The sequence below is a fragment of the Lissotriton helveticus genome, chromosome 6, assembly GCF_964261635.1.
Source record: "Lissotriton helveticus chromosome 6, aLisHel1.1, whole genome shotgun sequence".
Lineage (NCBI taxonomy): Eukaryota > Metazoa > Chordata > Amphibia > Caudata > Salamandridae > Lissotriton > Lissotriton helveticus.
Genome location: NC_136067.1, coordinates 332,548,472 through 332,565,446, shown reverse-complemented (window position 1 = coordinate 332,565,446; position 16,975 = coordinate 332,548,472). Strand labels below are relative to the sequence as shown.

Below are 16,975 nucleotides of genomic sequence, written 5' to 3'. Positions count from 1 at the left end.
GTGTGCGACCCCACCCCCATTTGTAATGTTAAAGCTCCCTCGAGCAGTTGGCTGACGAGCCTGGGACCCCGCACCTGCGTGGTATTAAACCTGGCAATATTTGGCAGCCACCCGCAACCCCAGAACACGGCCTAATCCCTGCTGATGAGGGGTAAATACCCCGAAACACGTGTACAGGGATGGCGAAGATAGCAGAGAATCGAAAGATGCATCGCGGAACACAAACTACACTTACCACAGTGTTGAAAACTAGTACGGTTTGGTGAACATTATCTGCGCCATCTTGCCTCTTCCCCTGATGCCACACTTTTGTCGTGCGCACCCGCCATTTTAAGATGCCCTGATCAGAACGAACCCTCTTGCATGCCGCTGGCCCCTGACATAGCCCTTCACCCTCACCAAGCCCGCACGCTGACCAACCCCCCTGCTTGCACCTGCCTTGAATCATAAACCCCTCTTCAGCGCTGCTCTGCCCCAGGCCCTCATCCTGTTCCCAGCGCGACACCTCCCTTCTTCCCTTTCATGATCCCCGGCCCTTAGATGCAAACCCCCTTTTTCCCCGTGTGCCCGTTTGTCTTCCTCGTTCCCAGGCCGACACCCAGCTCTGCCGATACTGTTCCTTGCCCCTCCCCGTACAATAGAAAGCTTCCCCCATCAAGGGATCCCCTGGTTGATCAAAGCCCCCACCCCATGAGATCCGATCGAACCCCGCATTCCATGAATTGACGGAATATCCAGCTGCGCGATACTCATCACCTGTTGTGACCAGGATGGGGACCTCTACTGTAAATATGTGTGGGAACGGGCCCGGAGGGGGGTTTCCGGGAATGTCTTTCCGTACATCAAAGCTTTATCATGAGTGTGTAAACTGTAATAAAAACCGCAAACACTGTATATAAGGGGCCAGGCCTCAAACATAAGTTAGAGCACCTCAGAACGATACCTGCTGTCCGTTTTGCTGTGTTCTCCTCCGGAGAGAATAAAAAAACCTTGTTTCCTGCTTTCCAGTCTCCAGCGCCTGCCTCTTCATTTATTAAATAATTCGAGGGTCACAGAGGCAATACCGCCGGGCAAATATCGATTGTCCCCGACTCAAACCTTTATTTTAACAATTGGCGCCCAACGTGGGGCCCATCAGCGACTCGTGGATCCAGTGGGAGAGGTCCCGACGACAGAGTGAATGACTGCAACGATCGGGAGAGCTCTTGCCCAATAGACCCTCGTCTGGCAGCCGATCATCCGAACTTCACTAGTTCCGAACAGACCTCTCTCGAGTGATCTACGGTCCTGACTGGGGACCATTAGGAGTGCCGTGAGAAATACGAGAAAAAGAGGACGAACGGGCGCTGGATTCGGAAGACAAGAAACTGTCCATACGGTCCGGGTAAGGTCGTGTAAACACGACGGATTGCGAAAATAATTGATTGCTTGATTGTTTACAAAAAATATACTAGTATTACTCTTTGTTTGACCTATTTGGAGATTCACTGTCTGCACATGGAGAAACAGTAGGCTCCTTCTCTTTTGCAAACAGTGAAGGATAGGTAACGTAACCGTCGCGCCTATTTTTTTTCCCCCACTGACTCTATTATTTCTTAACGGTTTTTGGGAGACTCCCTCTCCCTCACTGATTAACTGGGTCCTTTGACCCCGAACTACTGTTCGCAGATTGTCTTCTGGAGATTCTCTGTCTGCAAACCGGAAACAACAGATTCCTCTTTGCGGATACTGAAAGGGTAGAGGACGCAGACTTTTGCGCCCTACTTACTCTCCCCATTGATCTTACTCTATCTTATTTATTTATTGATTGTTTGATTGTTCCTCGTTATTTGTTACTTTTTGTTCATGAGGTATTCACTGCCTGCAAACAACGTAGAATAGGAATATTCTGTCTAGTCTTTGCACCTAGTGATAAGATAGGCAGTGCTGACTTTTTAGTCCCTCGTTACGAGCCGTCATGTCTGTCTTCTCCCCACTGATTGATAATTGGTTCAGCCCGGACCGTGTATTAGAGGTGGACCATATAGCTCCACTAGAAGGCACCCCTAATAAGGACATGTTCATAAACTATGGATTAGTTACCATAGCCTATAATAAATTGTGGCACAGGTATACCAAAGAAAGTCAAGACAAACAGTGGCCACTGGCAGGATCCTTTGACCTTGATAAAATAGAAACGTTGGAAATAGCCCTTCGCAATAATAAGACAACGCCTATTATGCTCGACAGTCTCGGTATGTGGCGCAGAGAGGCTATGCAACGACAGAGAAAAGACGAGGACAAACCAGGTAGAGAAATATACCGACAGGACAACCCCGGGACACCACGACCCAAAAGTTATCCCCCGACACAACGCAAAAGACGGCCAGACTTAGGGCAAGACCAATGCGCTTTTTGTAGATATGTCGGACACTGGAAAGCCCAATGCCCGACTCTACTGAGCGTGAGTAAGGGCAAAGGGCCAAAACGATTCAAAAAGGGGGTGGTAAGGGCAAAGGGCCGACAGGAATGACAGGCCAGCAGAATGAGAAAAAGCGCGAGACAAAGAAAAATCCGACTCGCACGGACAGACCAGACAGAACCACCGCGTTTGATTATGCCCGATGGCACAGGTTCCGCCAGAACGATTTCAGCGACATGTTGGAGTTTTCCTAGGTCGGACAATATAAAAACGGGAACCCAGCCTAGCTCTAAATTAACAGACGGAAAAAGATAATTTTGGCCAAATAATCACTGTTTTATGTTTGTCTTTGGATCTTGTGTGTCATACTTTTCTATTACCCCCGCCCGTCTGAGTTTATGTGTACGTAAATCTGCGTCATCCCCCTGCACGTGCTTCCATGTTACATAAACTATGTTAATAGAAATTTTAGCATAAAACAACCTGGAAAGAAAGAAATGGGAAACGAAATCAGTAAGCCACTGATAAACACAAACTTTTATTTTAACATAACAGGCAAAGAAAAACACAATAACGATAGAAAAACAAGAACGGTAAACTGTAGAACTAGAAAATCAACAGAACATTCGTCCCCCCCCACCTTCTGGAACCTTCCAAAGCAGGGTAGGGTTACGGCTACGCCCAACCGGCGGCAACCCATATAAGGCGGGCCTTGCTGCCAACTCTTGGTCAGGAAATCTTAACGTATTGGGGAGCCGGAGGAGAGGAAGGGGCCAGCGGCCTGGGCAGTTACAGGTAGTCCCGCCACATGTCTCCTCGGCCAGCCGCAACGGGCCCGGACAGTCTCAGGTAGTCCCGCCACATGTCCCGAGAAGAACGAGACACCTCTTTCTTTTCCCTTCCGTAACAGCCGCAGCAGCTCTGGACGGCGGGATGTCCTGCACGTACCTCCGCAACAATTTGTCCAAGTTGGGCTGGGAGGGAGAGGCGACGCGGACGAGCCTCTCCCACCTCCACGGATAGGAGGTCTCCCAGCCCCCGGCCCAACGCCGAACACCCCCAACCAGGCGATGGTGCCCCAATACTTGCGCAGCACCGAACGTGCAATGGTGCCCATATTTTCGGAACACCGAACCTGCAATGACTGCACCGATACTCGTGCCGCGCCGAATGCGCGCCACAGGTGGCCATACTCCCACAGCACTGAGCACACGACTTGGGGAGCACCGGATGGGGAGAGACCTTCGTGCGGGCCGATGAAAAAGAGCAGCATGGGGTGCACCGGAAGAAGGAGACGGCGCGAACGAGTCTCCCTCGCCCCCCCAGGCGGGGGCATCACAGCTGCACCCCAGCCGAACGTCCCGCTTTCACAAAACAGAGCCCTCTTCCTTTCACTCCGAAGGATCTCTTCCACTCTTGCAAACTCGACGACAGTGGCCCCTGTAGGGCCCCAAAATGGCGTCTGGGTCCGCTGGAAGGCGGGCCTCGGCCGCTAGAGTAACTTTGACCAGCAATATAACTCGGTGGCTCGCCCACCGGAGCACGAGCCCCCACCTCCGACAACATCTCCACAGCCTTGAAGATTCTACAAAGGTCCCCGAAGGAGCCCTCGGCCACTGCAGGCCTCCGGTAAGGGGCAACTGCCTTGATCGCCAACGAAATAAACATGACATTGCCACTCCTCCTATTAGCATGAATTCTAGAACTGCCGAAAAGGACTCTGGTCCAACTGCCGGTTGTAGGAAACATTTTTCCCTGATGCTACTTCCGGACTAACCCGGCCCCGCCCAAAATGGCGCCGGTATCAATAGGAACTTACGAACACCTCGTGGTGTCCCTTTTCACTATACAAACTTAATGTTCTGATACATATATGACCCTTTGTACACTTGACGAGAAGAACGGAGAGCTCACTCGAGGAACATGTAAAAGGATCGCGTTAAAAATGATGATTATAAATGTACAATGTATTATATTTTTATAGCCGATGTATATCCTCGCTTATGATGCACGCGCACGGTATGCATATAGGAAATCTGATTGCAACTAGTATGACTATGCTTCTAAATTATGAAATAAACGCCCCCGAACCCCCCGGCCAACTGATAGACGTTCTGGTTTGCTACAAATGAATTGCTAAAACTTTCAGATGTTTTTTATTGCTGCCAAACAACACCCCCCCACTGTACGCACTTTAGCCATTGCCGTGCCCGGCCAAATACGACTGCACCCTTATGAATCCACATACTATGATCTCGCAAAAATAAAGGTCCTTTTTTTCAAAATGATGAACGGGTATTGCTTGCTTTATTTAAAATGTGGGATGGGCGGGAGAGTTCTTTTCTGTGCACCCTACTATGCTCTCTCTTTAAGGTTATTAAAAAGATGGCTGCCCAGCCCTGGAGGACGGATCGGATCGACAACACGACGCTCTGCCTTCAAAGTACGCGACTGACTCATGAACTCTCGCATGGAGGAAGACCTCGACTTCCAAGGATGGGTAAAACGAACGGTATAACTGAGGGAATGTAAAAGAAGGGTAAAATAAAACGATGTAAATGTTATAAAGTACGACGTTCAAAGGTATTAGGGAACAGAGCTGACCCAAGAACCGAAGAACCTTAGAACGTCACAGCGCTGAAGGAGGTTTAAGGATCCCGATAGTGAGATACATCTTTCGACTAGATACCTCGCACTAGACACCTCTGGTTCCCTTTTCACGTTTCCCCGCACACGACCCATAAGGACACACTGCCCCCCCCCCCCCGACTCCAGAAACGATACCCCCGGGGATTCTACCCCGAGGAGGAAAGACGAGTATGAGGTAAGTAAAGGACTTTCGAATCCATGTATTGGATGTGCGCGAATGTTGTCCCCCTCCCCTCCCCTCTTTTTCCCTCCCTCTACAGGGTACATCAGGGGCCGCAACCAAGGTATGGCGAAGATCTGAAGCCTTGCCATGTCTAATACACGAAACAGACCAGCGCTGCAAGGTGGCACCTAAGCACGCCTGCAAACTACTCACGTAGCAAACAAACCTGTAGAACTAGTATGATCTGATGAAAAGTGATCACTCTTAACCCAGGCTGCGCGAATGAACCTATGTCACAGATGAATCAAAACTATGAGAGAATGTGCATGTGTGACTGAAGCATTGACTCAACGGGTCGAAGGACCGAGAATGCAAGAAAGTGCGACACAATGGTACTTCCCTTTTCTTTCTTCCTTTTTCTCGAAGCATGTCCCCTCTACCCTGTCTAATGCTCAAACTGCATGATTTCAAGATTCTAACGCAGACCCGTGAATGTCCTTTACTGTGTAATGCACTAAATAGCCTTCCTTAAATACACTGCCACTCTCTCTGTCGCACGTGTACTATTTAGCCTGCCGTTGCACTCACTCTCTCTCTCTCTCTCTCTCTCTCTCTCTCTCTCTCTCTCTCTCTCTCACTCTCCCTCTCTCTCTCTCTCTCTCTCTCTCTCTCTCTTTCACACTCCCACTCTTCCGAGCGATTAGCCCCGAAATTGACAGACTGCCACCCCTAGCACACCACCCAATTGGCTTCAAATACCGCCGGTATTTGCTCAAAACTTGTCTTTAATAAAATCACCCTAATACTGTGTCACCACCTCTCCTTTCCGGAAATGTTTTGATGAAATCTAGAATTGGTCAAAAAGGAAAGGACAGGTAAGCTGACTGAGGTTCCCTAAATCTGACCCGAAATGAGGGAACTACATGTCAGCGGCTACTACTATGGAATAAAAGTGCCTCAGATAACGCGCCCCTCCCCGTCCCAAATTGTCGCGATACCCAAAACCATAAAGGTAACCGAAACCCCCCATCTTCTCAGGACGCTCCCAGTATTGCGTTCAGTTGCCCCCCCCCCCATCAACGTTTTCTATGTACCTAGGTGTCTTCCGATGAGACCCCTGTCTTCTCTAATTTAGTAATCTGGCCGCGAGAGGCTGCATAGGGACCAGAATGATGTTTTGCAAAGTTAAAGATTAGACCGGAGCAAAGAAAACCATTACACTGAGCCTTGTCGAAAGTGAAAATGTTTAGTTAAAGGGCAGAAGGCATTGAAGGTTTAGCCTATGTTCGTCCCTCAGCGAGAAGCCTATTAGTACCATGCGGTTAGCTCACACCACTTTTTATTAGCATTGCCCGGCTTACATTACAGAGGTGGGCCCCCATCAGATGACCTGTCGTGACTATATTAAACAGTTGTGAAGGAAAGCCATAGTAAACCCAGCAGGTCCACCATCGATCATTTATATGTATAGCGAACGTTCCTATCTTCATTTGCCTTGAGCTGGGAGAGAAATAGACTTATGTGGTTACTTTCCTCTACCAAATCTCTAAAAACTGTCTTTTCAAACTCCTTCAAGGGTACGGCTGTTGGAGGAAAGAAGGACCGGATGTGGGAGCACGTGGCCTGACTACGGACTGTGGAACGTCTGTGACATGGGCCAAGGCGAGACCGCGACAGAACAGAGCTACAGGACGAGGCACTACCTCCAACAAAGTGAGAAGAAAGGGCTAACCTGATGCCCCCGCTCTATGTTCGAATGTGTGCCGAAAGGTCCCCGCTCTCTAGACTCGGTCATGAGCCCGCCTATCTGAAGTCTCTCGTTCCCCTAGTTTGTTCCTGATTTGGCCTTGCTCCATCCCCCTTTTTCTCCGACCTACCCTATGGACTATTTTGTACACTCTTCTTCCACCTGAACTTTTGACTATTGATCCCAAAGGACACCGGGCGAGAAAGACCCTTTTTCTGACCAGAAACGCGAGGAAAGGGTCGTGCCCTGCAACACGGAACTTAGAATAGAGCTGGACTCGTAGCTCCACCGCCGGTGCTCCACAGTGCCAACGGAAGACGAAGAATTGCTGAAAGCTTACTAAACCTCGAACATTCCCGATCATTTCTGCCACGTCTCGTTTCTCTCCCAGCCAACATTGTATTGATTAGGTAACAATCCATCAGTTCGCCTTATGAAATGTACTCACTGCTCTGCATTGCATTACTATGACTTTCCTGCTAAACAAGATTATCAAAGTTTATCAAATAGGTCCGCCTCCTAAAAACTAGAAATCTCAAAATGTATTGTTTACAACTCTTTCATCCAGGGTTCCTACCGTTTTCTTTCTCATGCCCACCACAATAGAACCGAGTAGAAAATGAACCAGCAAGATGTCTTGAATATGTTAAAGGGAGGACTGTTGAAAACTAGTACGGTTTGGTGAACATTATCTGCGCCATCTTGCCTCTTCCCCTGATGCCACACTTTTGTCGTGCGCACCCGCCATTTTAAGATGCCCTGATCAGAACGAACCCTCTTGCATGCCGCTGGCCCCTGACATAGCCCTTCACCCTCACCAAGCCCGCACGCTGACCAACCCCCCTGCTTGCACCTGCCTTGAATCATAAACCCCTCTTCAGCGCTGCTCTGCCCCAGGCCCTCATCCTGTTCCCAGCGCGACACCTCCCTTCTTCCCTTTCATGATCCCCGGCCCTTAGATGCAAACCCCCTTTTTCCCCGTGTGCCCGTTTGTCTTCCTCGTTCCCAGGCCGACACCCAGCTCTGCCGATACTGTTCCTTGCCCCTCCCCGTACAATAGAAAGCTTCCCCCATCAAGGGATCCCCTGGTTGATCAAAGCCCCCACCCCATGAGATCCGATCGAACCCCGCATTCCATGAATTGACGGAATATCCAGCTGCGCGATACTCATCACCTGTTGTGACCAGGATGGGGACCTCTACTGTAAATATGTGTGGGAACGGGCCCGGAGGGGGGTTTCCGGGAATGTCTTTCCGTACATCAAAGCTTTATCATGAGTGTGTAAACTGTAATAAAAACCGCAAACACTGTATATAAGGGGCCAGGCCTCAAACATAAGTTAGAGCACCTCAGAACGATACCTGCTGTCCGTTTTGCTGTGTTCTCCTCCGGAGAGAATAAAAAAACCTTGTTTCCTGCTTTCCAGTCTCCAGCGCCTGCCTCTTCATTTATTAAATAATTCGAGGGTCACAGAGGCAATACCGCTGGGCAAATATCGATTGTCCCCGACTCAAACCTTTATTTTAACAATAGTCCTTAGGGGCGATCCCGCTGGTGTGTGAGTAGTGTGCGACCCCACCCCCATTTGTAATGTTAAACCTCCCTCGAGCAGTTGGCTGACGAGCCTGGGAACCCGCACCTGCGCGCCTGAGTGGTATTAAACCTGCCAATATTTGGCAGCCACCGGCAACCCCAGAACACGGCCTAATCCCTGCTGATGAGGGGAAATACCCCGAAACACGTGTCCAGGGATGGCGAAGATAGCGAAGATAACAGAGAATCGAAAGAAGATGCATCGCGGAACACAAACTACACTTACCACAGTCCTTAGGGGCGATCCCGCTGGTGTGCGAGTAGTGTGCGACCCCACCCCCATTTGTAATGTTAAAGCTCCCTCGAGCAGTTGGCTGACGAGCCTGGGACCCCGTACCTGCGCGCCTGAGTGGTATTAAACCTGGCAATATTTGGCAGCCACCGGCAACCCCAGAACACGGCCTAATCCCTGCTGATGAGGGGTAAATACCCCGAAACACGTGTCCAGGGATGGTGAAGATAGCGAAGATAGCAGAGAATCGAAAGAAGATGCATCACGGAACACAAACTACACTTGCCACAGTCCTTAGGGGCGATCCCGCTGGTGTGTGAGTAGTGTGCGACCCCACCCCCATTTGTAAGATCGTGAGAGCACACAAGTCTTTCCTCCTACTGCCTCTACCCTGACTCCTGCCATCCCACTCCTTTGATCTCTATCAACTCTCCTACTGATATTATCTGCCTGCCTCGAGCTAGTACAAAATGTCAGCGAAATTTCCCATGGCCCACATAATTATGCCCCAGAAAATATATTGGAATAGCCAGAATTTGGTGAAGGGATTCCAGTCGCAGGCAGAGATTTCATCCCAACGATATCCCCACACCAAATTCCAACCAAATCAAAGCAACATCCTAACTATCTGACTGGCCAAATGAGAAGGACCACTCACAAATATCTGCTTTCAGCAAATTTTATCTCACAAGGAGATTTATGGATGGACTCTTTAGAAGCTCAAGAACACAAACAAATCAAATCCAACAAAACAGCACAATAAATCTCCCTGCTAAAGTAAAAAGCACTAATGACTGCACATATTTTTTATACTGCTCCACTATTTTACTAAACCAGAAGTACCAAGCATGTTTGAGCTGGGCAGAAAAGTAGGCTATGACTATTCTCCTTCCCAGATATGCCATAATGGTGCTTTCTTCAAACACACATCATCAATACTTTAGACTAAAATCAAACGAATGACTGATTGCCACAAAAAAATGTAAGAAACTAGACAATGTGATGCACTAATTCTCAGTATACCCTTTAATTTTACCCTCTTTAAGCATCTACTAAATCACTCATTTGCCAATGCAAAAGTGCTGCTAAAAATTGAGAGAGAAATAGCAGTTTCGAGTGTTGCTATCACTAGAACCACCACTCTTCGGTCCCTAAAGTAGCTGCCTTGAGTGGACTCACACCACGCTTTAACAGACTTAAAGGAGATATTCATGCCCATGGCCACGGCTCAGATTCCAAGTTTATCAAACCTTGCTTGTCTCTAGTCTGGGAACCAAAAAGCAAAGCATCCATCTTGGTGCATTACCACAAAGTGACCCAATAACAAAGGCCTTTTGGATGATGAGTTCTGTCTTTCTCATCCAAACAGTGGCCAAAAAGCTATTCAAGACCTGTTGGGTGTATGAACCTCAATATCCCTTGTTATTTTGCCACAGAGACAACCGAAGGACACACAGACTCAAACCACATTGCTGTGGAATATGGTAAATGTTTTGTTGGGCTTATTAAAGTAGGATGCAGGCAATTAGATCAACAGAAAACAGGGACTTAGTAAAATGAATGAAACTAGTTTACTTCCCCACCACTCATAGAAGGAAAGAATCACAGAAATCCTTGACCAGACCTGGACTATAAACCAAGACAAAGGTTCTTCCGGAGCTTATGGTCCCATTTCCCTCTTCTCCAGAAAAATAAAAACTATGATGTGTCTGGATCCTAAAGAATGACTAATGACTAGAGTGTTACATCATACAAACAGCAGGTGATAAGAGGAATATTTGCAGTTTGTCTACTGGCTGGCAATCACTCAGTGTAATATTCCAACGCATGGTTCTTTTGTCCCCAATGCCACCTTAGCTTGGACCCAGCCATATTCAAATTAGTCTTGACCCTACACTAAAAACAACAGTCCAGACTGAACGGCCAAGCCAGAACACATGCAACTAAGACCCATTTTGCCATGATTAGTGCATGTCAGACGGGTTCAGCCTGACTCCAGCGACACAGTGAGTAAGGGAGCCACACCTGGGAATACAGTTGGCACCATAAAGCGTTTAATCAAAGAAACAATAGGTGATGGGAGAAATGTGTTCAATTTGTCTAACCATTGGCAGTAACTCGGGGTAGCATTCCAATCCCTCATTTTTCTGGGCACCTTGCCACCTCTGGTTAAGCTCCACCATATGAAAATTAGTCCTAGTCCTGCTCCAATATTAACAGTCTAGCCCAAACTGCCAACCCAGATCTGAGCAGAAACACAAGCAATTCAAGATTGGGTTTACCCTGATTGGGGTTCATCAGTCAGGTGCAGCTTGGTTCCAGTGGCACAACGAGCAAGGTCCCATGCCTCGGCATAAATTTGGCCACTCTGAGTGATGCATCAAACACACAAAAAGTGATGGGAGGAATACTTGCTTGCTAGGTCCAACCTGAGATGCCTTCGGATCGGCATTGGTCGGCATGGAAAAAAGGAATGCATGTCAGCGAGCAAGGAGGGCGGTTATATGTGACTCCATTCAGTCACGTCTGGGTCAGTATAAGTCTCTGTGGAGCCGCACAGCATCACCTGCTGGGGCGTGGGAGTCTCCAGATCCATTCTGGTAAATGGGGATATTCCAATTGTAAGGAATATGCTGTTAAATGTACCCATCAGCCTAGGTGGAAAACCAACCAATAACAGCCCATAAAAGAAAGACTGCAACACCACTAAATAAGCTCCAATACCAATGACCCAAGAGCAAGTTCAAACTAGTACAGCCAAGGCCCATGGAAGGAAGAGACAGTAAAAGGACGTAGACACCCTGCCATAATTGATGTGAGGTAACATGAATGAAGACAACCAGATATCTTCCCAGAGTAAAAATAGAAATTACTGGTCAACTTAGATGCGACCAAAAACTAGATCTGTAGCTGCTGAACATGTGTTATGCAGGAAAAGAAACCCATCAGCCCACCAAATGGCGGATCATCATCATCTGGGATTTATAAGACTGGTATCTGATAGGCCTCTCACATTGTATTATCGTGAGCTGTCCTACCATAAAACCACCAGTGATGGAACAGGCCATGAATGTGTGTTCTGTGGTGCTGAAATTTTTTTTTGCAGTGATATACTAAGTGTGAAAATATGTCATAAGTGCAGATTAAAATTAACTATTATGACACCAAGGATATATTTATTAGAGGATTATCATAATGCCAAAGTTGAAAAACAGCGTGTTGATAGTTTGACAAAGATAACTATCGTCAGTTGACTGTGAAGGTTTCAGCCAGTGTAGGTCGAAGGATAGACCGGTGGCTTTCTTCAGGACCAGGGACTACACTACTGCAAAAAGGTGAAAAGAAATAATAAACAATGACCTACACTGGCTGAAACATGTTGACCTTCCTAGTCAACTGACGATAGTTATCTTTGTCAAACTATCAACACGCTGTTTTTAAATTTTGGCATTATGATAATCCTCTAATAAATTTATCCTTGGTGTCATAATAGTCAATTTTAATCTGCACTTATGACCTATTTTCACACTTAGTATATAACTGCAAAATAATTTTTCAGCACCACAGAACACACATTCATGGCTTGTTCCATCACTGGTGGTTTTATGGTAGGACAGCTCACGATAATACAATGCGAGATGCCTATCAGATACCAGTCTTATAAATCCCAGATGATGATGATCCGCCATTTGGTGGGCTGATGGGTTTCTTTTCCTGCATAACACACGTTCAGCTGCTATAACACACGTTCAGCTGCTACAGATCTAGTTTTTGGTTGCATCTAAGTTAACCAGTATTTTTGTTTTGGCATACTGTGGTTGGGGGATATGATACTACTTGGTCCTTATCTTTTTTTTCCCCTTGGACCCTTTGTTAAATTGTGTATTTAATCTTCCCAGAGTAGACATCCCCACTTGGAAAAGCAACAGGTGAGACTCACTAAATTATACACACGTTCACATAGCCAATCCGAGAAGACCTTTCCTATCCAAAGGGACCCAACATCCTAGGCCCCCACTACCTTGTCACAGAAACAAGCAACAGAACTAGTGGAATGCGGCCGGTCCTCCCACAAAGGGTACAAAGGGTAATAATAGATGGCTTATTAATCCCAACAGGTGGTAACAGAAACAAAGCTACAGAAGGATTTTTAGACACCACAGTGCTGTTCTACTGTCTAAGAAAACACCTTCAGTTGAGGAATGAACACGACTGAAACTGCACAGATGGAAAACATGACTGTCCGAGCACAACTTCCAATACTAACAACCTTAGATTACCCGTTCAGCCACACATGAAAGAGAACACCAAGGAGGGAGAAAAGACTCAACCGAACTCCAACAGGCAGGTACTCCACATGCCAACAAAATATAAGAATGTTACCAAAAATCCACATCTACCACAGTTCCGCAAAAATATCTATCAATATAGGCAACACTGCATCTAAGGAAACAGCTGGAGAAGCTATCATCTAACTGAAGACCTTACACACATCACTTCCAAAGGTGGGAGATGACCCAGCACCACTAGCCTGAAAACAAAATAGACGATCATGAACAGAAGAATTCAGAACCGATGTCAAGATGAAGACAGGTCCTCCACATGTTCAATTCTAAACTTGGAGTGAAAAGAAATCTTCAGGATAGAGAGGGCACATCATTGTACCTATCCCGGAAGTGAGATCTGAAGTGTTGCAGCAGGTGACACTAGTTGTGGCCTACAGTAGTGCAAGAAGGGCCCACCGAAGCTTCTACAGGTACCGGTGGGAAGCAGGCAGGGTTAGGGATGGGTCCCGAGGTGCACGCAGAGTCTAGACTAGCAGACAGATGTTGTGTGAGCCCATTATGGGAACTGGACCTCTTTCCTGGTGGCACTGTCTCTAAACATACAGCATTAGAAAAAGTTTGGTTTGGAAAGCAACTCCAGTTCAGCGTCAAAGGGTGCAGAAGAAAACAGAACTGACATTATAGCTCCAGGAGGACACTATATATGGATCTGTGGCATCCCATATGGGCACTGACACTTTGAAGGGGCCATGGTGACAAATGCCAGCAAAGGAGAGCAATTTCAGCTTTCATGATCCAGTGTGATGTCTGGAGGATATTCAAGGATGACAACTTTGTAGGAAGATGGTTCTATCAGAAACAGACATTTCATCTCAAGAATTGCCTGACTTGCAGTAATCAGTGCTATGAAGTGGCTGCTTGATAGATCTCAGTGCTTTTCAAAACAAATGCATACAAAATTTCATTTTCGTCCAAAAGAATATTCAAATTCACTCACATTTCCAAATGAAATGTATCATGAGAGATGGAGAGAAGTAACTGGTTGTTATGACTTCGAAGAACTAGCACACTCAAGAAATGTGGCCTACATCTGGACCCTCTTAATTACTCGGGAGGTTCTCACTACTAAGAATAGCAGATACAGAGGAATTTAAAGGTGTTTAAAAATGTCTTCAGGACTAGAATAAACAAATAGCTGGAAATGTTGTGTGTGAGCACTTCAAAGCAGATTATACAGCCAAGACAACATGTTCTCTTTGTGTTCTTATAATTTTCTTTTTATTTTACAAACTTAGGATTTCCCCACATGAACAGTCTGGGACTAAAACATTCAATAGCTCACCTGTGTCTGCAGAGAACTGCTTGATGCCAACAAAGACTGGATGGCACCTGGAGGGCAGTGAGTGAGAGCAAAGGCCATAAGTTCCTTGCGGGTCCCCAGATCCTGGTATCCTTCGGACTGTCCTAGTTGGCTACAAACATCCCAGCTGTCACTATAACCTGGAGAGGGAGCAAGAATAAAAAACATAAAGAACCTCTATGAAGAGCTCAAAATCCCAAAGAAAAAAGCAATACAATTTTTTTTCTGAACAAACATATAATTAAAGATACTATTTTCTCTCTATAGGTAGTAATTAGAACAAAACAAAATTGATTAAAATTGGTCTATCAATGAAATGCAACCTACCGGATTAAACACAGTCAGAATTTGATTAGCAGAACAGCAAGTAGTTGACAAATTAATCCCAAATCAAATTCCCAGTACTGCCTTCACTGAAGAAGAAACCCGATTTTAGATTGTCGCACATCAACTAAAAAGTGGTACCAATCCAATTTGCACTAGTAGTCGTGGTCATTTTAAGACCGTAGTCTATTAAACAAGAACACACAATTTAGAAGCACTCATTTGTTAAACGTTCTAAGTCTCTTATAGAAATTAAAATTGTTCACATAGCACAAGTCACATCCAAATATTGCATGGTAAATAAAATTCTTAATGGTTGCATATGAGACTTTAATCCATATTTAAGAAAGACCAGTTTAAAAAAATGACATTTCTGAGATACCAAATGGAAATAATCTAAAAATATATGTCAACTTGTACATCACTCCCTCAAACCACAGCTTCGCTTTCTAGAAAAAGGTCTGCACCTCTTGCATATAGCAGATATAAGCCTATTCAGAATTTTTATAATTCATATCGCATTTCTCGGTTCGGTAAATATGTTAAAATAAGGATACACTGATTATTCCTGCCATGAGTCTTGCAAGCATTCCCTTGACCTCTTCAGAGCTTATCATGAACACAGTTCTTCCCTAGATAAAACTAAAGGGGTTTCTATAGAAAATCATGGAAATTAAAATATCTAGCCATCACAAACAATTTGTCTCTTAACATCCTTGCCACTTAAATTCACTATTGAGTATTTCATCTTTACGGTAGCTGAACACTTAACTGGAGGGCAGTTATCTCCTTGTACCAAACTCGTAAACAGAGTTTTCAGTCAATGACCTTCCACTTTCTCCCAGCCATCCTTTTTTCATGGTTCCCCTTGAATTGTAGAAAGACCATCACTCAGGCACTAGTCTCCAGTAGGCTGGATTAATGGAATGCGCTCTATGTGGGCATGCCAGACTACCTCTCTCCAGACTGCAGGAGATTCAGAATGTCACTGTCAAGCTTGTTTCCAATAAACGCAAGTTTAGTTCGGCATCAGAATGCCTGAAGAAACTCCACTGGCTACCTGTGAGTCAGACAGCCAAGTTCAAACTCCTGTGCTATGCACATATACCCCTACACCAACTTGGCCCTCGAATTTTGCAGGACAAAATTGAATTTTACATTCAACACGACAACTGAGGTCTTGCAATCTTGCTCAGGCCAAAACTAAGCGTATCAAGAAAACCAGAGTACGAGATTAATCCGTCTCCAATCTGGCGGCCGTTCATTGGAACGAACTTCACCTAGACCTTAGCCACACGGATGTATAAATGGCATTCAGAAAGAAGCTGAAAACAACACTGTTCCCTAGGTTGTAAACAGCGATACTTGCAGCTTTGTACCTTTCCAACTGTCTGAATTTAGCAATTGGAATACCAAGGCAAATATCCTGGTCCACCAATCTATATTGCTTTAATTATTATTACAGACATATCATCTGGACCCGCAGCTCTCAGCAGGTTAAGAAGAGAATTTTTTTTTAAAGAGAATTTACAGTCAGACAGTTGGCATAGTATTCTTTCAAACATCCTACCCAGATTTCTTCAGGAACAATACCCAAGGAGATATTTATATCTCTCTGTGCCATAACCATACTGAACTAATCTCCAAAATGTTGTCATGTCCTTTGACAACATTACCATTATCGTTTGTTCACAATTGGAGCTATAGTATTTTATTTTATTTCATTTTATCATGGCCTTGTATTCCTCTTTTTTATTTTACAATATTTCTTGTACAGCCTCTCAACCCTATTTCAACATTTTTTTTCTTTTTCAACTTCCTCATTTTTCTTTTTAAATCTTGCCACATAGCATCAAAAATTACTGCATTATTTTTTTCACTTGCCTTGAACCAGTCTTCAAATTATGGATCTTTTTATTCAGAAGGACTTTCAGACAACAGACCACCTTCTTTCATATAAACAAGGAAAATGTTTGAAGTCCACATGTGATTATTGTTAGTTGCAGAGATGTCTTCTTCCAAATGTTACTCTTCAAGTGAAGAAGTAATATACAAAATTTCAAGTGAGACAGAACTAGTTGAGCTACTGAGGGTGCATAATGTTATGTTATTCTTCAACTGAAAAAAAAACATTGATGATTACAAAGAACAAAAAAAGGGCCAAACACGTGCTTTGTGACTACAACAAGCAAATGTGTCATTTGATCAGGACCTGAGAT

The 16,975-nt window shown here is 45.4% G+C and overlaps 1 protein-coding gene across 3 annotated transcripts in view; it reads right to left on the bottom strand.

Moving 5' to 3' along the window:
• NBAS (NBAS subunit of NRZ tethering complex) overlaps window positions 1–16,975 on the bottom strand; it is a 2,361,081-nt gene that overhangs the window by 1,481,015 nt on the left and 863,091 nt on the right. For all 3 annotated transcript variants that reach the window (XM_078647778.1, XM_078647779.1, XM_078647780.1), the window contains exon 34: window positions 14,415–14,572. In XM_078647778.1, coding sequence (XP_078503904.1) covers window positions 14,415–14,572 — 158 coding nt within the window. The remainder of the gene's footprint in view (window positions 1–14,414; window positions 14,573–16,975) is intronic.